General features: G+C 44.1%; 1 protein-coding gene across 1 annotated transcript; it reads right to left on the bottom strand.

Annotated features, from left to right (window-relative positions):
• On the bottom strand, positions 1–24,678 carry LOC120031995 (AT-rich interactive domain-containing protein 2-like). Its single transcript, XM_038977895.1, has 21 exons — positions 24,203–24,678; positions 23,998–24,091; positions 23,043–23,140; positions 15,224–15,357; positions 12,444–12,662; positions 11,932–11,999; positions 11,620–11,689; positions 11,121–11,377; positions 10,858–10,954; positions 10,446–10,655; positions 9,900–10,067; positions 9,193–9,271; positions 8,861–8,995; positions 8,401–8,591; positions 5,814–8,149; positions 3,222–3,367; positions 2,816–2,954; positions 2,642–2,733; positions 1,870–1,993; positions 1,568–1,659; positions 1–1,408 (listed from the first exon to the last, which is right to left on the bottom strand). Exons 1-21 carry the CDS (start codon positions 24,292–24,294, stop codon positions 1,297–1,299), a joined length of 4,953 nt encoding a protein of 1,650 aa, XP_038833823.1. The 5' UTR covers positions 24,295–24,678; the 3' UTR covers positions 1–1,296.
• Between the last annotated feature and the right edge of the window lie 1,300 nt (positions 24,679–25,978).

Consider the following 25,978-nt stretch of genomic DNA (forward strand, 5'->3'; position numbering starts at 1 on the left):
AATAGTTCAGTCTTTTATTTAAAAACTATAAACAGTCACCAAAGTAAATAAAGCCAATCTAACAGACTTATGTCTATGTATAATAGCACATCCTACTGACACTGCAGAAATGAGGATGGGTGGGCTGCCCCGCTCGAACGCTAACAGGCAGTCATTAATGTTACACAACACTCCATAGAGAGGATAGTCTGAGGACGTGAGCCGGAATGTGGCATGGTATTATGAAAAAAATAGTACAATAAAACTCCACACTATATTAACATAGAAAAAAAGTTGTGAAGAAAATATACCTGCACATAAAGCAAAGAACACAGGAGAAAACCTGTATAAAACTCCATGTATTTAAACCAATTTACAAATACAAAAAAAAAATGTACGCGCACTGTGCTCGTACAATGACAAACGTTTACAGTGGATACATGTTCGGGGTGAGAGAATACCTTCAATATTATTTTCTTCTACAAAATGACATGAGATATATTATTCCATACTCTTTCAGCCAGCAAAATGAGTTCTACAAGGTATTATTATACAAAAAAAGTCACAGTTCCACAAAAAAACTGTTTTCCCCCTTAACTTTACAGCATCAGTACCTTTGCAGAAGTATTTACAGGTTTTAAGTACATTCATCCACTGCTGAGTATAGAATCACATTAGATACAAGTAACCAGGGATCATTAAAAAAAAAGAAAAAAAAAGGTTCTACCAAAGTAATGCTTCTATTACTCCACAGCGCAAGTTCCCCAGTGGCTGTATCGGCATGAAAGAGGATTTTCTTTATATATATATTCACAAATATTTACAAGATTATTTTCATTAATTGTAATGGTATTCATTTCAATAATAAATAAGTGAAAATATATTGACTCAAGTAAGAAAACCACGCTACCAAGTTCTAAAGAAAAACAATCGAGCCAGTCTCCTGCAGCTGCGTCTCCCTCCCCCTCTCCAGCCATTCCCCTCCCTCGGCACAGCAAAACCTCAACGTACTGCCGCTCCTACTCAAATAAGTTGTCTGCAAATAGTCCCAGGACTACAAAAATGTGCTCGTATTTAGGGTTTCGTTAGTAGAGTCCCTCAGGGCAGCAGTCTAAAGAGCTCCCCCTCTTGGGCGGCTGGTGGAAGACCCCGTGGCAGTTTGTTTTGTTAAGGAGATGGGGGGATTTGAGCACAGTGGGGTGAGGGAGGGGAGTCCGAAGGGCATAGTCTGGTGTTGCCCACCTGTGTGACCCATTGTCATAACACCCCTGAAGGATGGTTCTCCAATTTTGGGGGGGTGGGGTTGCTCTTGTGGGCTCAAGCTTGGAGAGAGCGAGTCAGTTCGTAAAGGCATTTGGCGAGCGTTGTGGAGACCTCCATGTTACTGAGTGCCAGCACAGAGAGGTGGCTCTCATGCCTCTTCACCAACCTGAGAAGATAAGACAGGAAGCGGTCATTACACACACTCCATCAAACAGTAAACATTTGTTTAATTGATTATGATTCATCACTCCGAACAAACACAGCATGAGGAGTCCTCAGATAACCCTTCTGTAATTGTGAATGTATACAAAAAAATTGTTCTTACTTTCGACCGCAGTCTGAATACTTGGCAATGTTCTTTAGCGTTAAGGCAGCAGTTAGTCGTATGTGTTTGGTCATTGGTCCCTCTTTTTCATCCTAAGGAAAAGGATTGTGAAATTCATCAGTTACAAGATATATTGACAACAAAATATTTCCAAGTGGGAATATATGATAAATATGGAGTAGTCAAGGACTGCAATGTGTAACATCTTAAATCTTATTTCCAGGTATAAAATCATACATTTCTGTCAAAAGTCAGCCAGACACCTTCAGTGTAAACAAACAGCTAAGCTCAGCCATACTCACAGTGAAGTCCCTGAACACCAGGTTCCGAGAGCCTCTGCGTAGGGCCATAAGGGCTGCGCTTGGATGATTGACAATAGCTTTCTGTGCTCGCGGTGCTGGAGTGCTGCTTGCCACTGGCTGAGGCCTGTGGAACAATGCAAAAGACAGTCAGCCACACATAGCGCATTCTAGCACCACTAGAATGGACATTAGCACTAGCATACTAGTGTAACGGATGTGAAATGGCTAGCTAGTTAGCGGTGGTGCGCGCTAATAGCGTTTCAATCGGTTACGTCACTCGCTTTGAGACCCTGAAGTAGTGGTTCCCCTTGCTCTGCAAGGGCCGCGGCTTTTGTGGAGCGATGGGTAACGATGCTTCGTGGGTGACTGTTGTTGATGTGTGCAGAGGGCCCCTGGTTCGCGCCCGTGTCAGAGCGAGGGGACGGTCTAAAGTTATACTGTTACATTGATGCTGTTGACCCGGATCACTGGTTGCTGCGGAAAAGGAGGAGGTCGAAAGGGGGGTGAGTGTAACGGATGTGAAATGGCTAGCTAGTTAGCGGTGGTGCGCGCTAATAGCGTTTCAATCGGTTACGTCACCCGCTTTGAGACCCTGAAATAGTGGTTCCCCTTGCTCTGCAAGGGCCGTGGCTTTTGTGGAGCCGATGGGTAACGATGCTTCGTGGGTGACCGTTGTTGATGTGTGCAGAGGGTCCCTGGTTCGCGCCCGTGTCGGGGCGAGGGGACGGTCTGAAGTTATATTGTTACACTAAGCTAACCAGAGGGTACATACTTGGAAGTTTTCTGATTTGGGTCTTGCGTTGGTGTCGGTTCCTGCTCCAGTTTTAGTGCGGCCAATAGGGCATCTCGAGAACAGTGCTTATCCTGCAGGAAGAAAATAGGATAATTGTCAGCAAAAACCCACAAACATGGACTGATTGATTGAGAGGTGAGGGTGTAGTCTTACCTGTAGATGGGTTATGAAGGACAGTCTCTGTCGGGGGAAAGGTTCACATCCCTCCCAGAGGCACTGGCCTGGGTATAGCTCCTTGCCACCATGTTGCGTGGCTGCATGGTAGAACACTCTAGACGGCGTCTCAAACCACCTGGAAGAACACGAATATAAATGGAACAGCCAATGAACAGGCCACTTAGACTCAATTCTGATGTTTTTTCCACTAATTGGTCTTTTGAACAATCAGCTCTGAAAAAGATCTGATGTGATTGATCAAAATACCAATTAGTGGAAAAAATATCAGAATTGAGCTGCCTGTCTAAATGCAGTTTTAGTTAGCCATGATATGAACACACCTTTCACAACAAAGGACTTCTCTTTAAGTATGTCAAGTCAATATGGACAGAGATTAACTCACCGTTTACAGGATTGCCACAGACACTTGAAGTTCTGTCCCGCTTTCCTGGTCTGTTCTGGGGGTGCCACCACAGCTTGTGGCCCAGAAAGGGAGGCATTGGGGCTGGCGCTGCCACCCTGCACAGGCTGAGCCACTGTTGGCGGAGGCTGCGTAAAACCAGGGAAAGAGGCAAAGCTTTATCAGACCAAATAAGTGATATTTTGTGTTGTATGATTGTGTTTGACTATTTCCCAAATAAAACAAACAAGTCACAATTTTTTGTTGTTGCATTTCTTTTACCTTTTTAAAAAGTATGACAAGATAAATTGGTAAATTAAGCTAATTTTGAAGAAACACATTTAGATTCTACCCTAGCTACCCTCTGCTTACAATAAATTATACAATATGAATAACCTACCACTTGCTTATTAGTTACTTTCAGAAATGAATTAAACAAAAATATGAACAGCGTTTGAATAAATTATTCAAGGTCCTAGATCCTGAAGACTCATCGTTGATCTTGTTTTATGCAAGTCATTTGCTTGTAAAAAACAACTGTAAGCCTTGCATTGTTATACGATGAAATTAAAGATCACACACACACCTGCCAATCCAATAAGTGCAATATAAAACACAATTGCGTCTTTTCAAAGTCAGTCTGTATAAATCATTAAATGGCCTCTAACCCTACTCATCACAATGCAGTTGATTTTCCCAAATAACATCAACAGAAAAGCCTTGTAGTTGCATGTGATGGATAGCAGTCCTCCACCTACAACTAGACATTTAAGGTCAGATTTTTTACTTGCAAAAACTCAAGCCCCCCCCCCCCCCAAAAATAACACAATCTTTCCATCATTGACAGATCCACTTGACAAAATAAAATGCACGACTACCTTTTTTTACCATAGAGAATCAGACAAATGTAGGCTACACTCTGCCTATAGGCTTCTTTGCATATTCAAGCCTATCTGGATTTACAACACTGCCCCTTTAAGGCTGTCCTGGAGATTGGTTGGCCACCCTTTGCAGCCTATAAAATATTGCAACATTACAATTACAACCAAACACTTTTCTTTATAAAATAATTCCCCCCAGGGCTCGAAATTAAGGGCTTCCCGTCGTCCCTGGAACGATAAAAAAAAATATGTCTACGGTTCATAACAGACTTGGGGATGACAGATCCCAAATTCATACAACCACTGCACATTAAAACACTTTAAAAAGCAATGAGGCTGATGCATCAGATCAGACTGTTTAGCTTAAAATGTTGATAACGTTTTATTTCTTTATATTATAAACTCAATGCGCACTTGGCTGTAGGCTATGCGCGAATGTTCCAAAATGCAATTTGCAGGAAAACATTGTTCTCAAAAGCACACCGCATGAGATATGAAAATATCTGTTAGAAATAAAGCAAGGGGAGATCTAAAGATGCATCAACTAGCATGGGTTACTAATGACTAGGATTATGCTTGGCTACTTTGAAACAAGGTAAGACGTGCTTCATAAAATTACAAAACATCCAGGTTTCAAACAATTACGTTAATAGATAAAGGGCAACTCCACCAACCTCTTGTTCATCATCTCCAGCACAAAACCAGTGTCAACATATGTGAAAACAGTGCATTTATACGTTTTGTAGGAAAGAAACAAAAGTTTAAAAAAGTTATACTAGAATACATTAGTTATTTTCAAACACAGATTCAGTGATGGAGGTATTCTCTTGCTCCCCACCTTGGGCTAAAAACACATTGCAGGTTGATTTACATTTTTTCAACTTTTAATCTTACCCTTTGATGTCACAGAGAAGCATTTCTTTAGGACTTTCCTTCTCATCTTTGTAACTACAGATTGTAAAAAGGTGCTGATTTCACATATGTATAGATTGGAAATGATAAATGAGGTCGAAAAGTGGTGGAATTGCCCTTTAAATAGCTTAAAAATGCAGACCCCTCCATTCAGATTCAAGGTGGGTGATGTGCGGTGCGCAACAGGTCGTTCTTGTGACCATTTGATCTGAACGAACCGTGCCTTGAGTATGTCGAATCAAGCCTTTAGACGTTAATGATCCTTCATTATATGTCAAAAATGACTGGTGTTCAACCTATATTTATGTAATTTAAAGTCTCATTAAAGTTTGGCTACATTTTCTGGTGCCTCCATGTCAGCATTCAGCATCGGTTTGGACGTGAGGCTGTAGCCAACATGCATATCATCTACACTTTGACATGTAGGCTTTTTTATTCATGTGCATAAAACATAGATTGTAATATTATTCCAATGTCGGCCTCTGATCCAATTCTGATCTGAGTAAATGTTTGATGTGAAAAAAGTTTTTTATTACTCGTCCGAACTTCAATCTATATTCTTCTTGTCCGAGCATTGTTTTTACTTGTCCCGGACAAGAGGACAAGCGTTAATGTCGAGCCCTGCATTTTATGTTTGTGAAGAAAAACGTAGTCACATGTTTTACGAGCAGGGCAAGAATGCCAATGATCCAATGAAGTATTCAAGATAAGTCATCAATCTAATGAGCTTGCTAGCCAACTAAGTTGGCACGTCTTGCAAAACTGGGACAAGAAACAAATTGTTGAGCTATGTGAAACTCACCGTAGAGCTGGATGCCTGTATGGTCGAGCAGTTCCTCTGCTGCGTGGCATTCCCCATTGCTACTTTGGCTACTGTGCTTGGGTCGGCTCCAGCAGGAACGGCCACCATGGTGGCACTGCAGCCCGCCTTGTTGGGGTCGCTGATGGTGATGATCCTCACTCCCACCTTACAGGGAATCACAGACGCCCCCTTGTCCTCCTCTGCCGGCCTCTTGAGTGCACGGCTCTCGCCGCTCAAACCATTGGCCGGCAGGGTCCCTGGCCCCGTGGCGCCCTGGGAGTTTACAGTGACGGTGGGAAACAGCTGCTGCCTGAAAGCAGGCAGGGCGTAGTTAGGCCCCGGCCCCATAGGTCCGTTAGAGAAGGGGCCTGTTGCCTGAGGGCCATTGGCAAGGCGCTCTGCCTGCTCTGCTTTGGCAGTATCCTGCTGGGGGACAGAGGGCTCCTGGGGAGCCCCATGCAGTTTCTGAAGAGGACCCACCTCCCCGTTCCCCAAGTGTTTGGAAGCGAAGTGATTTGGAATGTTTTTGCTCAAGTGGGCACCGGTGGAGGCATCCCCTCTCTCAAAGTCACAGACACCGTTGACGAGAGCCTTTTTGGGGTCGACGTGGCCCTCCTGTGGGTTAGCCAGGCCAGAGGTCTGCTTCCCGTTGGTGGGGCAACTCTCGCTGGCCGGTCCATTGGCACAGGCCCCCTGGCTGTTCCCTGAGTGGTATGGAGGTAGACTGGAGTCCATGCACTTCCTCCCGTTAAGCAGCTTGGCCCCTGGAGCGTCGGCCCCTGCCAGGTCCCCGTTGCTGGTTTTGGTGCCAGCCCCATCGGCCAGAGAGGAGTTCTCCATCACCTCGATCTTGCGTTCGTGGATGTGCAGACCCGTGGCGTCCTTGGCCTCCTCCTCCTTCTGGCAGATTATCTTGTCCCCCCTGAAGGGCGGCGGTGGCCCGTGGAGGGTGTTGCCTGTCTGGACCGCTGGCAGGCCTGGTGCAGCGGCTCCTTGGCTGACCTGGGCGGCGGCTGCAGAGGCTGAAGTGGTGAAGCCCGTGTTGGGCACCACAGTGAAGGTGACCTGACCACCAGGAGCCTGGCCCTGGATGATGGTGGCGGGGCTGCTGGTGGAGATGAGCTGCACCGTCTGGAGAGGCCCCCCTGGGGACTGGAGCTGGCTGGGGACCAGCTGTACATTGAGCTGCTGAGGCTGGCCCTGTGAGGCCACCTGGTAGAGCACCTGTGGGCTGGGGGAACGCTGCGTGCTGCTAGGGGGAGGCACCTGGGGCGCGGGCAGAATGAGCTTTCCGCCCGGCGTGGAGGGCCGCTTTGGAAGCAGTAACTGTTTGATCAGGCTGGACTCTGTGGAGGTAGGCTGGGGGGGCGGCTGCTGCTGAGGCAGGGGTTGGGACTGAATCTGAAACTGCTGCTGGGGGTGAAACTGCTGCTGAGGGTTCAATTGTTGTGGTTGCCGTTTGACCGACAGCATCTGACTGACAGAAGCAGAGCCCTGCATTGGGATCTGGTTGTTGGAAGGAGTGGGCAGGCCCTGGGGCAGTGGAGCGATGGTGGAAGGGCAAGGTGGGAGTTTGGAAGTAGTGGGAGGCTGTCCTGCCAGTTGGATGGCCTGGCCACCAGACATGGTGGAGGGGTTGGCCAGAACGATCTGATGGATAGCCGGGGCATAGGCCTGGTTCTGCTGGAGGTTGGGGCTGACGATGACCACGCTGGACTGCTGCTGCTGGTTATGAGTGGTTGTAGGTGGTCCGCTGGCCTGCGAGGGTGCAGGCTTGGGGGCGATGTTCTGGAAAGTGACGCGGGAGCCCTGGGCGTTGGACACGCCGGCGATGGTGAACACCTGGCCCCCGCCCACCTGGAAGTTTTGCAGCGAGGAGCAGGGGGCCGACACAGCAGCGTAGTGCGGGGGGGCAGAGAATACAGCCGTCTCCTGCTGGGGGCCCTGGGAGAGGGCCTGGGGTACTGAGGAGGGAGTGTGTGGCAGGGGTGGCCGTTGAACCCGCGCCGTGAAGATGTGGCCCTGCTGTACCTGTTGGAACAGTGTGACGGGGGTCCCGGTAGGCGCCATGACTTGTTGATGGTGGAGCTGTTGGGCCATGTTGGGGCTGTGGTTCTGGACCACCTGGCCAGAGGTGGGGATGGAGCTCTGGACCATGGCCGTCTTGAGGATATCCCCTGGCTTGGCCTGCTGAGCAGGGTGGGGGTGTGGATGTGGTGAGGCCTGGGGGTGAAGGGGGAGCCGAGGAACAGTCTGAGCCACTTGGGGGTGAGGTACACCATCCTGCATGGTGGAGGCCACCTGTGGCGCTGCCGGGTTAGCAGTAAGGCTGGGGACTGGAGACCGGGCAAACCCAGGATGCCCAGGAACAAAGCGTAAACAGAGAGAGATACAACAAAGAACACATTAGAATCCTTGACTGAGGTCTAATTCGCACAACTGCAAAGTATGTCTCACCATACTCCAAGACAACATGTATAGCAACTATGTCTTCTGACGTTTGTTGTGATAACAATCAAGGTAGGTGGAAACTTGAATTTTAATGCCACTAACTACAAAAATGTAGTAAGTTGTACAGTGAGTTTACCTGACGGGGATGCCTGTGGGTCGACAGGGACGTCGTGCCTGGGCCCTGGTGTGGGGCTAGCCTGCTGCTGGTAGTACAGCTGGATGGGCAGTGGGATGGCCCTCCGTTTGACCCCCACCACGTGTATGTGTGCCTGCGCATTGGGCTTGGTGTCCTCCAGCCGCTTCACTGTGTGGTTTGGGAAGATTGTCCTACAAAATGATAGAGACATGGTGTGAGTGCAGTTGACACTAAAACCTTGTCAATCATGTTTCTCAAAGTCATTGAATTTGGACCACTATATTGTAACTTGTCCATAGAGTGATTTCTTGGTTGAAAACACAACATGAATGAATATAAAGCTTCCAGGACCACAATTAGGAAATTCAAAAAACGGTATAAACTTCCAGTTGTGTGTTCTCCAAATGATGACGGTTTTCAATGAAATCTATTGATTTAATATGGGATTATGCCAACCAACCGTAGACATTTGAGGAAGCCTTGGGAGGCCAGGATTCCAGCGCGTCCCATCTTGCTGCAGGTGGTGAGGTACTCCGAGTACATCTCTGAGCGCAACACGGAGCTCTCGCCGCTCACCTCGAAGTGGGCGTTCAGCCTGGTGGAGACAAAGGGACTCAGAATGTATCTATAAGCTACTCAGGTGTCAATTGTGACCAGCAAGCTGACTGCTTGACCCGAGAACTACCGTTCAACTTACAGAGAAACTGAAGAGCTAAGATGTGTCACAGAGAGAGCATGAGTGAGAGCGTGTGTGTGTGTGTGTGTGTGTGTGTGAGTGAGTGAGAGACTCACCACTGCACTGTAAACTTCTCCCCATCTAGCTCAACAATACCAGGAGGAGGAGGAGTGGACTGGACAGGGACTCTTGCTGCTGAAGTGAGAGATGACATCATTATTGAGTCTAATTTGATCAATTTACAAAGGTTTTTGAATAAACCCATTCTCTATGCTGAAAACACTTTTGTTCTGATGCGATACTGAACTGTCAAATCTGCAGAACAGTGCTCCTATTGTACATGGTGTGTTTAGTGTGCGGTTCCTCATTTTGCCCACTAGGGAGCAGCGACAGTACTGTACAAGCAGACTACTGTGTTTACCCTAGCTTGAATTATTCCCAGCAACTTTAGCTGATTGATTGCATACAACACGGGTTACACCAGTTTCCCTGATCATCCATGTTTCTAAATCACCAACGGATGGAAAGTCTCTACAGACAAGAGTGGATGCAGAGGCTTATGGGAGGCGTAAACTGATGAGCTGTCAGCTTTCGATCAGTCTCTAACGTACACGACAAGGAGCAAGGCTCCACAGAGCTGAGCCTATAATCTCAGGCCATTGTCTCAAGGAACTGTTCCTTTATACCATATGGCTAATTATTGCCCTCACACAGCTTGCTCTAAATTCTGATTTTATGTACAACATGAATATAACTTGGCTTCATTTAATTTCTATGTGCATCTGAAGATCAGGGAACAGGGTTTAAGTGTTAAGATGCTCACCTGGGATAGGTGCGCCCTGCAGCGGAGCAGGCAGCTGTTCTACAAGCTGCGGCCGCACCTCAGCCACCTGGCTCTGCCCAGCAGCCTGGTGCTCCATCAGCCTCACGGCCGTCAGAGCATCCGGACCAAACGTATGCAGGTCCACTGACACCAGCCGTACCAGCAGATCTGCCCAGGGACACACATATACACCGTTTAATAACGAACGTCTAAATTGTTGCATGACGGTTCTTTTTGATTTCCCAATTCTGAAAATCATTGAATTTCCTATTCCTCCAAGAGATGACAAATATCTTCTGTGCAACCAGTTTGTTTCCCAATTCATGCAACTTGGTTGCTGTGCCATGCTAAGAGACTATACTTAATCAAACTGTATTCAAAACACTCCATTAGTTGTTAATGCTATACCTACACTTTATCTTGGTTAGACGGTTCTCCATCCCCTCTCTTCTGGCTTGGTTGTTTATACTACTGCATGTATCCTCAATCCTGACTAGTGTCTAGGTTACTAGTACCCTGGTTAGGGCTAGGTTGTTGGTATCTCACCTATGCTCCTGTCCACGGAGGCGATCTTGCTGCAGGGGATCTCCCCCAGCTGGGCCAGCAGGTAGAGGACCTCCAGGGAGGACATGAGGAGCATGAGGTCAGGCAGCGACAGCAGGCCGATCACCTCCCGGTATGACTCCTGGTCCACGTACTCACAGATCAGCACGCTGTTGTCCTCCGCCTTGCTCAGATTACCCAGGATCTCCATGGCTGAGGGGAGGAGGAACAAATAGTCAGGCTCTGGGGAAAATCATCTATACTTTTATCACAATTTATGCTTACTGTTTTTACATACAGACATGAAGTTGCATTCGCATTACAAGGCCAGTGATATAAAAATAAATCTGACATTGAATTTGTAATAAAAAGACCCAGACACTGACAAAGATAAAGTACGGGCTCTGACACTCACCCCTCATCTTCAGGAACCTGTCCCTTGACATCAAGCATTTGGTGATGGTGTGAAACATTAGGTGGGTTGTTCGAAAGTCAACAGGATCTAACTGAAGCTATTGGGAGAGAAAACAGACATTAACTCATAGAATCATCAATAACACAAATGCTCTGGAACAGCTACAGCCTTGTCTAACACTATACTGAATAGTACTAATTAGCTCAATACTGCACGAAATAACATTCAGAACATAAATATAAATAACAGTAAAAACACCTCACCTCTGCGGCCACGTTGCCGAGTGTATCCAATCCCAGCTGCCGTAGGGAGATGAAGTGGCAGTGGGCGCACAGTAAGAGGAACCGCAGACAGGTGCGGTTAGCAGCCAGCAGTTTGACGTTGGCCTCCTCGAAGGAGAGGTTGCGGAGGATGACTCCCACCTGCAGGACCCGCTGACCCTCGATGTCGCCGATGCCTAGGTTGCGTGGAGGGTGGAAGAGGGCGCCCCAGCGCTCATTCCCCGACGTAGTGTCTGTCACTGGGAGAAGAGCAGAGAGAACAATGAATGTCTGATCCACCAAGGACATCGAGGGTCTGAGCAAGGTCTTTTAAGAGTCTTTTTTTATGAGAAATCTTCAAATACTTTATTACACAAAAAGTCCACAAAACAATGTTGCCGTAATATTTATTTGACGTGCTATTTTTCCCATTGTTGTGCAAAATATATTTTATTGTGCAATGGGTCTTTTAAAATTGGGTCTGTCAGCATAAATTGCTTACCTTGTGTCAGGCTGGTCTTGTCCCAGTTGAGGTCCCGGACTTCAGAATCCTCTACCACATCCTTCCAGAACTGTAGAATCATATTCACAGATTATTGTTGAAATACTGACTGCCGAAAAGATGCATTGCTACAAAAAACAAGAGCGGTTAAGGCTGATGTACTCCTGCGAGGCCAGACATCACACCGTATTCACGAAGATCCCTGAACGGCTGGAGGCGAGGCAACCGTTTTTTTTTCTCCCTCTGACCAAAAGCCTTGCAAGTTACAAACCTATAGTAGACATATATAGTGAGTCTTTCAGTCAAATCTACCTGCATGAAGTCCCGGGAGGTTTGCTCCTTCCAGTCCATCCCAAATACAGAGGAGAAGCTGCCTAGTGCTGCAAATTCACAAGAGTACCGTTAGAGAGAACATTCCAACCCTTACATTCTGAGACAGAAGGTACTTTCACACCTGAGGGATCACAATAACAAAAAAGGTTCTGCAATGGCAGTGCCTTGAAAAGGTGTTCACATTTTGTTGTGTTAAAGCCTGGATTTTTGCATTGAACACAACCTTCTTCGGACTCTAAATGAACAAGTTTACCAAGGAGGTAATAACTCATCTAGTCTCCATACAGGCAAATGAAAGGGAGAAAGTTGTTTATTCCCTATTTCCACTTTAACAAAAAGGGACACAGCACAGTAGTGCGAGTGTCTCAACATTTCCCCCAAGTTCCCATGATAGATAAAGAATACAAAAACACACACACATCTCTAAATACTGTCCTGCAAAAATAGATTTGGATACTAATGAAGAATATTTAAAGGTGTTGAAGACGTACAGTCATCGAAGACACCTGCATGTGCCAGTAGCAGCGTGATGAGTTTGGGGTCTTTCTCCAGCTGCATGGCATGCTTGCTCTCGTTGGAGAGGAGAGTGCAAACGTTGATTGCGAAGTCTACTTCATTGGGCAAGCCCGACAGGAGAGAGAGCACCAGTTTGTTATAGTCGCATGGGGGCGTGAACTCCATGGACAGTCCATAGCTTTGGCGAAGATAGTCTGGGGACAAAAAACAACCACAAATACAGTTGTAATTTCAACCTCAAAGTGAATGTAAAGAAAGCCTGCTGAAAACATACAAAAACATTACAATGTTGCGCTATAAAGACCTTGAGAAATGATGATTTATGAGTTTATTTAGGCTGTTTAAAAAAATGATTGCAACTGAATGCACTGGGACACCTGCATGATAATGAATATGAATTCAAAGATAGGAAATGGTAATTAAAGTCACATGCAGGGGGTGGGGTTAACAAGTGCAACTTCCTGAAGCCTCAGTCACTTGGCATAACTTTGCTGGCATGGCAATGATTGTATGGCATATTTCAGTTATTTGAAATTGATTACGGTGCAATCAATGGGATATAAATAGCCAACTCCTCACAGCCGGCAGCTTTGCATCTGTTTCACACACGTGTGTGTGTGTGTGTGTGTGTGTGTGTGTGTGTGTGTGTGTGTGTGTGTGTGTGTGTGTGTGTGTGTGTGTGTGTGTGTGTGTGTGTGTAGCTGTCAGGACTCCTGAACTAGAGCTACTTCACACACAGTGGGTATGGTGGTAATGCACCATCACACAGCACCACACTGTTGCAAATTGCCTGCATGCCTGGGGACATGACAACATCAGTTCAGATACACTCTTACTGATGGGGGTCTTTCAGGCCTGGGCAAGATTGGACAAAAATTGTAATACAAAGTCAAGATTATTCAAACAATTATCTCAACAGCCATGTGAGGGAGGATATGAGCTTCTGGTGGCAGAGCTCTGGTTTAAAGGCCCATATGTTTGCGCATAAACAAAAGGAGTATAAATGTAGCAGCCCAAATACAGTATGAAGTACATTGCGTCTCAGTTCTGAAACAGCTCAAAGACAAATCCTAGTACAACTCCTCTCTCTTGGAATATAGGCTACTTTCATCATACATTTTAAGATCTTGTTGTCTTGCTAACATCCTCCTCTGTTGAGCTTTCATTACCCAAAAACGGAGGAATGAATGTTCAGCAACCACTTGGTCATTTCAAGCAACTGTATAACGGTATTACCATAAGTTATCACCTAAGGAGCAGGCTTTACCGTAGGAGCAGGCTAGCAGCACCATTATGACTAACTAAATGGCAACATTTGGAGAACAGCTGCCAAATTCTATCTTGATGAATCTATGATTATGTTATGCGGTGCAATAAACTGTCTGAAAGGACAAAGCAAACAAGCCTGCAGTATATGCACATTCAGATAACTAACAAATGTGTGCTGTGAGTAGAGACGTAGTTGAGAGGAAGTTCAGTGCAGAAGGTAGCCATAATGTTTTCTCCATTTGAGTCGTAAAGTTTCAACTCAAATTCAGAGTTAGTGGTGTTCTTCAACAGCCCCATCACTCGATACTTGAAGAAATATCCACCTTGATAAACACACACCAAGGTTGTCCTCTGACCTAAGAGTACTGTTATTTATTTCACAGCATCCCAAAATCCACCAAAGGGTGGTTACTTTACCTCACAGTATGGATACAGTAGAGTATCACAATATCATTTTTGCCGGTTTTACATCGTTACTGTGACTATATTGTTAACGTTAGCTGGTTGTTAACGTTAGTCAGGTGTACCTGCCCCACAAATCAGGTATTTATCATCCTGTAGCTTTTTCTCCATCTTATTTTAAAAAAGAAAAAAAAGAAAGCATGTTGAACCAACAACATGAGCACTTTAACCTACACAACTAGTTCTCATGGCTTTCTCTTGTCCCTCTGCAGCAGACATACAGTATAGTGAGCATGTGTTTGGAACATCAAATCGCAATACATATAGAATAGTGATACATATACAATCGCAATACATATCGTATCGGCACCTAAGTATAGTGATATCGTATCGTGAGGTCCAAGGCAATTACTAGGGCTGGGAAATGCCAGGGACCTCACAATACGATATTATCACAATACTTAGGTGCCGATTCGATATGTATTGCGATTCTCATTACTCTATGTGTATTGCGATCAGATACTGTGATTTGATGTTCCAAATATATTGCTCACCTTATGTCTGCTGCAGAGGGACAAGAGCGAGCCATGAGAAAACTAGTTTTGATCAGTCAAGGAAATAAAATAGCTGAAAAGAAAATGAGAACAAGCCATCAAGGAAAAATACTGGAGTTTTGGGGCAGGTACAGCCAACTACCGCAAAATGAATACTGCAATATTGTCAAAACGATAAATCAAAAATAATACCCCAATATGTAACAATCTATTTTTCCCCCATGACTAGCAATTACCCAGCCCTACTTCACAGATACGTGTCCAATAAAATCCCTCTTCTCAAAGTGTCAATAACAAACTTTCAGATTTTATCATACTTGCATCTGTTTCCTGGAATATGCCACCATCCTGAAATACCACTGTCCATTTAAGAACTAGCTCGAAAGCAAAATATGGGGCCATCCCTTCAAGAATCTTGTATTGTATTTCAAGCCCTAGCCCAACCAACAAGATTTTGGCCGAACTTATGTAGCCAATTACTGCTTTGTGGTTGTTTGAAGACACTTTGTAAAAGAGAGGGAAAGCTTTACCTGATACAGTGTGTTGCTGGTAGTTATAGGAGCAGGGGATTGCACCAATTGGAAGAGATGGTTTCGGGTTCCCAGGCTGCACCTCGTCATCATCCTCGCCGAAGTGATGAACTTTTTCATACTTTTCTAAATATCTGTAGACAAAAGAGAACTTAACGCTCAGAGGGTGACTGATCCAAGACCCCACCTATTCCTACTCTCCCCCCCATTATCGAATTTAGAATGGCCTCTCTATAGCAAATAATCCTGTTTCACCCGATCCTCAAATCTCCCTAACTAGGATAAGTCCTGTATCCTTAGACTGTGGCTTCACCATCAACTGTTGTGCCTCCAAATCCCCGATAACAAAACTGAACTCCCTGGCACATTCCCACCATATAATTTTCCAATGGAGTTCTATGACAGCCACTCTGAGGAATTTGGTTAATGCTTGCAATCACACAAGTAAACTGGTAGGCTACACTCCGGCCTATAAAGACTCACAAGCCTTGTCAGGCTATCTGTGCCCACATCCTATTCCAACCCCAGTCGCAAAGCAATTCCACTACTCAGCCGCTGCAGACTGGAACAAACTACAAAACGGGGCTTACAACACAACCAATGTCTCTCGCCTACTTCTAAAATCTACAGAGTGAACATGAATGACTACACAAAGCATGAAATGAAAAATACTGCCAGAGGGGGATAAAAATCCAATCCAAGTTTGACAGAGACCATCGGTTATGATGAAATAATTATGTTTACACCTAGCTGACTCAAGAATCAAAAGACATGTGTTACACCATCTGCATGACAGTGCAAGTGTTTAAGCAGAGTACAAGTGATGAATCCTTTGTGCCCTATTGCTTAGGGAAAACTAGTTTATCAAGAGTCACAACCAATACCAGTCTTCCTTAATATGTTTATATTAATCTCGGATGTGACACAGGTGGGGATGATATGACCTTATCACCAGCACAGACAGAATATTCTAGACACTGGGGTGATGTCTTCATTCAAATGACCACCCGCTCAGCTGGGGAGGAGTGCAGAAAAGCAGAGGGAGTTTCAATGAAAGAAAAAGACTGATAGCTTTCTGTCTAAAGCCAAAAAAGTCTACAAAAAAACCTCCAAAACCTGAGTTGAGAATGTCTAACAAGTGTTGCAGCCTTCTCTCACATGTTTAGGTAGGGAGGGACCAACACATCTGCACATTGAATATTTGTTTACACAGACACATGCTGCAGTGGTGGCAGCAGAAAATACCTCACCAGTGGTAACGCGGAAAGCCCTGGCTAAGCGCTGAGTGTGTGTGCTGCCGTGAGTCAGAGTGAGAGCCCCATTCTGAACGGAGTCCCAGTGCTGCTGCTGGTTCGCCGCGACCAAGGTAATCCCCCGTCCACGGCGCGTGACACACTGGACTATAAATACACCAACTCTCCGTTTGGAGAGGCCCCGGCTTTGCACAGCGTCATCACACACTTGTTTGGGCACGGGCAGAAGGGGAGGCGGGATGTGTGGTGGTGGTGGAGATGGGTTCTGTTGCAGCTGCTCATGTCTGTACTTCCCTTTTCATACACGGCTGGCAAAAAGCTCCCATTCTTCTGACATTTACATTTACATTTTAGTCATTTAGCAGACGCTCTTATCCAGAGCGACTTAGAGTAGAGTGCATACATTTTATTACATTTACATACTGAGACAAGGATATCCCTACCGGCCAAACCCTCCCTAACCCGGACGACGCTATGCCAATTGTGCGTCGCCCCACGGACCTCCCGGTTGCGGCCGGCTGCGACAGAGCCTGGGCGTGAACCCAGAGACTCTGGTGGCGCAGCTAGCACTGCGATGCGGTGCCCTAGACCACTGCGCCACCCGGGAGGCCGCACTGACAAGACAACAGCCAGAGTGCCACAGAAAAGCAACACAGAATTAAGAGGCCTTCTCATTATCAGTGTCTAATCAAGTTGACATTTAAAAATAATGTCATCGCATGTTTCATACCATCAGCAGGGAAAAAAACAAGCAATTAAGGTGGAACAGGGCTCTTAAACTGTCATTTTTTTGTCCCCAGCAACAACAACAAAAATATATATACTTTCTTTCTTTTTTTATCACATTTTTTCAATGAATCTGAACGGCACACAAAAATGTAGGCAACTGAAGCCATAGATCGACCACGGCAAATGGTGACTGTTTGTGAACTGATGTAATTTAAAGTCGTCCGGATCATACAAGAGCTGATAGGACATAAGAGCAACCCTCTCAATAAAGGCTGTCTCAGTGAGTGTGAGAGAAAATTGGGTGCCCCCTGTTGGACAAGCACACATACAAACACACAATCAGATTGAGTAAACTAACTGGCATTACTACTGTTCTATAAACAGGTGAATATATATTATTGTACCTTTAAATTAAATGCTTGCAGATTCATTTGAGTAGACAGAGACAACTTATTAAACATGGGGGCATACAACAGAGGCCGATGAGCAACATTAGAAATCCAGATTATGTAGCCTAAAGCTATGTCAATTGATAGGCTGGTTTTACGGCTGATAAAATAATAAATGGAAGCACTATATACAGGCCACTACTGAGAGTGGGGGTGGGTGAAATCCAAGTACTAGGTTGTGGACAAGAAACTGGTCTGGGGGAGACAATGGTAAACTACACTGAGAAGAAAGCTAACAACCACAATCAAGGTGGGAATCACAAAAGATAAAATAATGCCATTAGACAAAAAATAAAACACTTTGGCCTCAAGACCATACATAACATAATGAGAATGGTGGCTAAGTTTAATTTGTCAGCCCCCTAAATACATTTTCCACAAGTGTAGTTTGCTTGATGCAAAGTTAAAGTCCGTCTCACTTTCTATCCAACAGAAACATTTAATTTCATACATTTCTTTGTGTGATCTGCAGAGAGCGTACCACAATCAAAGAACATTGGGACAGCATGCCCAGTCTTAGGCCAGTAGCAGTAGTAGTGTTGCCTACCTCGGCTAGCTTTCGCTAGTCCCAACATCTCCAATCCCCACCTCTGGACTGTTATATCTGTGATTCAAAACCTCTCCTAGCTATTGTTGCTGACAAGGTTTTACAATTTCAAAAATAGTAGAGAAAGGCATGGCAAAAAGATAACCAGTGACAAAATAAGGGGGCATGCTGAGGGAGAGCTAGCTGTGGCCTCACGCTGTGGCGGAAAACCAGAACAAAACCTAAGCAAATAACCATGGCGCTTCACCTGTAATCAAATTGCAAACAAGCAGACGTTCTATAGTTTTCTTTGTCCAACACAAAGTTAGGTCCTACTTACCAGTCAAGTCTTGTAATGTATGCCAGGCATTAGAAATAGGATTTGGAGTAGGGAGAGCTGCTGTTCTTAAACAGTGGTTCCCAGGTGTACCTTCTTTATAGAGTGAACAGCTTCTGCTGCCCATCATTTGCAGCAGTTTGTCCTATCGACTTAAGTGGGGAACTATGGAGTGATTCAACTTTAGTGGATTGTTATTGTTAGGCCTACATCTGAAGATAGAAAACACCAATTTCACTGTTACAGTTCATATGAGGAAATCAGTCAATAGAAATAAATGCATTAGGCCCTAATCTTTGAATTTCACATGACTGGGATTACAGATATTCGTCACAGATACCTTTTCTTTTAAGTAGGGATGTGGATCAGAAAACCAGTCAGTATCTGGTGTGACCACCATTTTCCTCATACAGTGCGACATCTCCTTCGCATAGAGTTGGTCAGGCTGTTGATTGTGGCCTGTTGTCCCACTCCTCTTCAATGGCTGTGCGAAGTTGCTGGATATTGGCGGGAACTGGAACACGATATCAAAAATGGCGATCCAGAGCATCCCAAACATGCTCAATGGGTGGTGACATGTCTGTTGAGTATGCAGACCATGAAAGAACTGGGACATTTTCAGCTTCCAGGATTGTGTACAGATCCTTGCGACATGGGGATGTGCATTATCATGCTGAAACACGAAATGGCGGCAGATGAATGCCACGACAATGGACCTCAGGATCTCGTCATGATACCTCTGCATTCAAATTGCCATAGATAAAATACAATTGTGTTCGTTGTCCATAGCTTATGCCTGCCCATACCATAACCCCACCACCACAAGGCACTCTGTTCACAACGTTGACATCAGCAAACCGCTCGCCCACATGATGCCATACACGGTCTGAGGCCAGTTGGACGTACTGCCCAAATCTCTAAAACGACGTTGGAGGCGGCTTATGGTAGAGAAATGCACATCCAATTCTTTCAACAGCTCTGGTGGACATTCCTGCAGTCAGCATGCCAATTGCACACTCCCTAAAAACTTGAGACATCTGTGGCATTATGTTGTGTGACAAAACTGCAAATTTTAGTGGCCCTTTGTCCCCAGCACAAGGTGCACCTGTGTAATGATTATGCTGTTTAAATAGCTTTTTAATATGCCACACCTATCAGGTGGATGGTTTATCTTGGCAAAGGAGAAATGCTCACGAACAGGGATTTAAACAAATTTGTGCACAACATTTGAGAGAAATAAGCTTTTTGTGCGTATGGAACATTACTGGGATCTTTTATTTCAACTCATGAAACCAACACTGTTGCGTTCATATTTTTGTTCACTGTGTTTTCCAAGCTACAAAACACAATACTTAACATACAGCAAGTTTTTAATAAAGGACCAAAGAGATGACTGCTTCGTGTTTTCATTTTTGCCATGTAAAAAATATATCACGATACTTGTATTGTCACAGCCCTAATTTATAAGACACTGGTTTAGAACGCAAACCGACTTTTCATAAAAATGAATATGGTATGCACAGCTTGGGTTACACCAGGAAACTGTTGACCTTGTCTGCAAATTCTTGTCGAAATAACATGCATTTCCAAAGTTTCAGCAGACTCGCTTGCAGACTACGTTTTCTGTAGCTCGCTGATACATGAGTTTTGCTACATAATTTTAGCACCCTCTATTTAGCATCAGAAAGAGACATACAGATATCAGGGGACATCGGGGTAACACTGGATCTCTAAACGCCGTGGCCGCGTTTTACCTTTGTTGAGGTGCCAAGGCTAATCTCACTAGCAAACGATGTGTGAATGAGACAACTTGTTTGCCTCGGACTTCACTTATGCATGAAAACATTGAGGTAGTTCTAATCCAGCTCTTATTGTGGCATGGGCATCACAGTGCTAACATCATCATGTTGGGTACAGTCTATTCACAAGCTGCATCTCAGTCTTAAGAGACCTCCTCTCCTGCACCTGAACTAAGGTGAAGGAAATTGACAGACAAAAGCAGTAGGCACAACATCAATATTGCTTACCCACATGTATCAGGTTCAAACCAATGCAGATAAAAGGATACAAGGGGAAGCAACCACTAGACTGTTGAACTTGTGCCTCAACATGATGGTTGCAGCTCAATTCAAGTCACTACAACAACTCCTAATTTATTCCATGTTTGTGACAAGTCTTTCACATAAGTAGAATTTTTATTCCAGTTTTATTAAACGATAATCAGAGGTCAACTATTGAGTCTATTGCTCAGGTTCCCAGGTTGTATGATTACTTACTATTTTCACTGACAAGTGGCTTGCCCTTGGAAACGTTAATTTAAGTAGTGGTACAAGACCAACAAGCAAACGACTCCCTACTTCAATACATTTCTGACTATTCAGCGTTTGCCCTTAAGACCGCGTTGGTATTGAGCTACACCTCCCAGTTAAACCAAAGGGCTCTTTGGTTCCAATAAGTTTCCCCATTACAGGCTTGCTTGCCCTATAAGAGAGACCTGGCATTGGGCTACATCTCCCCCTTAAACCAGTTTGTGTTGACGGTAGAAGGCTGTCTTAACATGGCCAATTCAATTTTTTGTTTGGTAAAGACACAGGAGTATGGTAAAATAAACGACCTATATAAGCTGTGAAAAAAATATTCAAAGGAATATAAATTTGACCATTCTGGTCTACAACTACCATGTGATCCCAGTGGGCTGTGTCATGAGGTAAAACCCAGGAGAAGTTTCAGGCAGTCAGGTCAAATGCAGGCTTGAAATGGGTTAGGCCTGTGCATTTGTTTGAAAATATGAAGCAAAATAAAGCATGCATCTGGGCAGCTCCCAACAGCTCCTTCCAACCTGCTGATGTGCTGTCAGTTAGGCTATTTATATCTCTGTGTTTCAGTCAAACATTGTTTTACAGGGCTCTATGCTGACTTTTTTTTTTTTACAAGGAGCACATGTGCTCCTAAGTTGTAAAATGTAGCCAGGTGCACAAAAATAAATTTAGGAGCGCACCAAAAAATATTTCAAGTAATAATGTTAGAATCCTTCATTCTTCTAGGCGCACTGGTGCTCCTAAATAAAATATCACAATACTTGTACCGTCACAGCAACATATTTGCTGTGACGATACACATATGCGAGCTGTGACGACATTGTATATGTGAGTAAAATGGTCACATTGTAGAGCCCTGCATTAGGCTTTATCATAAATTAGCCTATGACTCTTCAAATGACAATTTGAAAGGGGGAAAAATTGTCTCACTGGGTGCGGGCTTTTGTTCCCAGCCAAGCAGCAACACACCTGTTTCTTGGTTGAAGACCATGTAGGCCTTGTTGATTGGTAGAATCAGGTGTTGCAGCTGGGCTAGAACAGCCTGCACCCACACCTCGCAGGGTAACATCGCCTGCCCAGTATCAAATCTGCTATTGTCTTTGCATGGGAAGTTAATGTTAAAATATTTGAATTCAACAAACTCTTATAGGGTATCAAGCGTTAATATTGTTCATCTGATAGCTAGAATGAAATCCTTTGCTAAAAATGCTGGAATAACCAGGACCATTTGGAAACACTTCATTACAGTGCTTGGCCTATCATTGGCTCTGCATGTAGGGCCTATATAAAATCCCATGATGACTTAAGAGAGGAAGGCAATAACATCTTTAGGTCTATGCCAAGTTGTTCAAATTCATAAGCCATATCAGTAGGCAGGTATGATACTTAGGTAGAGTCTGTGTGAACCTTGTTAAGAATTTGACATGCCTACATGATTGGTTACTTGCAGACTGTTGACCTAGTGCTCTTTCAACCATTCCCAAAATGTGAAGGTGATTAATGCAACAGGATTATTAAAGATATGCTGTTTCGACTAACTGGCAAAGCAGGGTCATATAAGCAGCCTCCAGGCTAGACTGGTGAATGTGATCCTTCCTCTTAAAAGCAGGTGACCGTGTCAATGATGGCAATATTTTGGAGGGAAAAGGAGACTTGAGTAGAGAAGCAGCTCCACACTGGCCACAGGCTTGCTGCTGGTGAAACAGCTACACCGAGGGCAAAGGTGTTTAGGGTAACGTGCTGCTGATTGCATAGTTATGGCAACGGCTAGCCTATTCAATGACAAAATGACCAGCCAGCATTCAGTAACACACAAATCATGGACCATTTAAAAAGCATTCCCAGCTCATGTCCCTTACTAAGAGTTTAAATCTACAAAGAGAAGATGTATGGCAGAATCCCCAGCAGTAAGACATGGCATATATATATATTTTTTAAATATATATATATATATATAAATAGTGATCTGCATTAACCCAGTAAAGTTTAGTAAATGTTACATCAAAACATACTGTTATGAGGCATACATATTGCAGCCAGGGTAAGGTCCAGTATGGTGTTTTTGTTTTCCGTGTTCAACATCTTTAAAACTGTCAGCAATGCTGGATTGTTGCATGGTCCTTTCCTGCTTCTAGCCTCTCACAATTTGTAAACATTTGCCACATGCTGTCTGAGTGTAGTAGCTAATACAAGACCATGCCACTTACCGAAGGTAGTACTGTTTTAAAACAAATGCTGCGTTTGAACAACTCCTTGGGAAGTTAAAATCTTCACCCAGCTCTGACCACTGATTCTTGTCAGAAACCTGTAAAGTAAATAAGGATGTTATTATACATTTTTCAATTAAGCAATACCAGGATGCATAAAATATGTATTAGATGAATCATAAACAATCTGATTAGCATCTAGTAATAAGATGTTAATGTTAGCTACTTTTATTAGCTAGAACTGTGTATTTAATTCCCTGTTTGCAAGCTATCACCGCAAGCAACAACTCACAGCTAGGTACAGCTTGAACTGGATGGCTTACTTACTAGCTAGTGTTAGCAATCTGGCTAACATTACTTTTCTGGCAAGCCAAGCGTGCAGGCTAAATGTGGTAGCTACCAAAGCTCGAGACAACTATGACCTGCTTCAGCACAATGCTAGTAGCAATGATGGAATGATGGCGAGCAGTCTTTATTTGGGGAATTCTTTTCACGTTTACAGTTTTCAATAAATAGGCCTGTGTGCGGCCTACATTTGTCTTCAGCCATAGAGCCAAAGATGGCTAATGCGAATAACTAGTTTCCCCCAAATTATCGTAAAAAATCTACTTGCACAAAATGTTACCTATCCCCCGCGGCGAATAGTTCATCCTAGCCAGTGCTCTGTGCGGATAATCGATGTTAAACGTGCCCGCTAATTTTGAGTTGCTCTAACTGCACTCAGACTCCGAGCAGTGCAGCTACCTTACGGACTTTCAATTCAAACCATACACAACACAAGCCACCACATTGCATAGATGGCAAACTAGCACAAGGCCGACCGCAACCCTCTTTCTCCTACAGCCGTTTTAGTATGAAATAGCTCTTCGGGATGCCGAAAGAGAGTTCTCTAGCGGTTCACTGAAGACTTCACTGAAAACCGAGAGTGCGAAAATGCACTTTTAGTTGCACTCACCTTAGCAAATCCACCTAACGAAATGACTCTGATATAGAGAGCATTAAGATCCAGTTCTTTCCCACCCACGATAGGAATCTTCTTGAACGGCGATCTGAAGGAAAAATAATGAAATACATGGAGAATAGTATTACTAATAGTTTGTAAGCATCCATAGTCATGTGTACATGATGTTTAAAGGTGTATTTAAACGCCCCATTCTCACCCTCTGCTTCGGTGAAATTGCCGCAGCTCGTCCAGGAAAGCCAGTCCTTTCCTTCGCTGATCTAGTACATTTTTCCCCGTCGAATTTGCCATTGTTTTTGCATGTAAAAACGGTTAAAACCCCACTCACTCGCTTCCTAAGACACCAAGGATCCCATACTCCGCCGGCGCTCAGTCATTCGCGAAGCTGAGTGTTTAAAAAAGTTAAAGAAATAGCTAATAGAAAGAAGAGCGCCAGCTCGCTAATAAAGACTGATGCACAGCTATACACAGAAAACAAGCCGATTCTGCAAGTTGTAATAAACACTTAGCCAGAATAACGACCGATTTCAACGGCAAACTAAAACTTCCATTGTAAAATATGCTAAATTAATAGTTTTGGTAGCAAATGTATTCGTTTGGAGTGGTTTGACAGTGTGTTACGGACGCGGCTCCAAGCAATCGCACACACTGTAGAGCGGCAGCGGGATCCAGTTCCAGACAAAAAGATCTGAGGCCTCGAGCTAGTACTGCCACGCAGCGCCCTCTACTAGAAACAACGGTATTGCACTCCAAAGCGTTTTATTGGAACAATAGACAGTGTTGTCTTTTTTAGAGCTCATCTGAAATTTACAAGACCCGTTCAAACAGAACAAAATTACTACTGTTCGTGGGGGAGGGGAGCTTTTGGATATATTATAAGAATTCTAATATGACAAGTTGACAACCATTCAAAATAGAATATTCAGAGTTTCCACATATATTTTCCTGTGCTGTGATAGCCCTACTTTATTCTCAAATGTGGCTATATGTTGATCAATATTAGATGCAACTGACATGCAATTAATTTGTGTAATGGTTTCATCTAAATTGTAAAGTTTGGTGAAGTGACTGCTTTCTCTGAATATTCTTAACTAAGTAGACTAATCATTACAGTTTATAAAGTCACCACAGTAAATTCAGTTTTGCTCATTTCATCCACAAAAATGAGTGGTTCATGATATTAATTATCTCAGTGCCAATAACAGTATCCCATTACACCACATTGCTTTACACCTGTATCAAAGCTGTGAGTTCTTAGCTAAATTGTCTAGACCCAGAGCGGAACTCTAAACGGTCAATGTAGAAATGAAGACAAGTTATAATAATGTAGCTATCATAACTGTACTGTTTGTTCACAAATACTTTCTCTTGATTATATTGTGATAACGAAATCATCTGGCTGTTTCAATAGCCGCAACTCTCCTTTCTACCAAATCTAGCTACAATTTCAAAGTGAAAATGCCATATTGTGTAATATTTTAATAGGAGATAGCTAGTAATGTAACTTTATTCCAGTATCTGCAGCCCTTGCCTGAGAGCAACCGGCTACCAGGTTATCACCGGTGTTGGACCCAATAGCCTAGCAGTCAGAAATTACTTTTGTCTCCTGGGATGAATGGAAATTGCTCATGATCCCTTTTCTGTAACTGCCAGACGGATATCTACTTGACGAGGTTACTACATTCAACCATTACACGTACCCCTGTGCTCAGAGAAATTTCTGTCACAAAATGGCGGAGACAAACGTTAATAGACCCCATTTTGTGGAGTAGAAAGTCTATGGGTGCAGCTAACTTTACCCACTGGATATCAACGATTCAGCTAAATAAATAGCAACAATACTGACATTAGCGGCTCGTCAACATTGAGGCATTCGATTTCGGATTTACTAGTTGACGGTGGCTGCTAGCTAGTCAGCCACATTTAGCCAGCAGCTAACGTTAGCCACATAGCTAGCCAGTTTTAGATCCAGGAC

This window comes from Salvelinus namaycush, chromosome 38, assembly GCF_016432855.1.
Source record: "Salvelinus namaycush isolate Seneca chromosome 38, SaNama_1.0, whole genome shotgun sequence".
Taxonomy (NCBI): Eukaryota; Metazoa; Chordata; class Actinopteri; order Salmoniformes; family Salmonidae; genus Salvelinus; species Salvelinus namaycush.

Bases quoted from the DNA above. Each gene is read 5' to 3' on its own strand.
- LOC120031995 (XM_038977895.1), bottom strand. From the start codon at position 24,294: ATGGCAAATTCGACGGGGAAAAATGTACTAGATCAGCGAAGGAAAGGA. The intron at 8,996-9,192 runs GTGAGTCTCTCA...TGTCTCCACCAG, and splicing joins GAGAAGTTTACAGTGCAGTG to GCTGAACGCCCACTTCGAGG. The intron at 1,994-2,641 runs GTATGTACCCTC...ATTGTTCCACAG, and splicing joins CCAAATCAGAAAACTTCCAA to GCCTCAGCCAGTGGCAAGCA.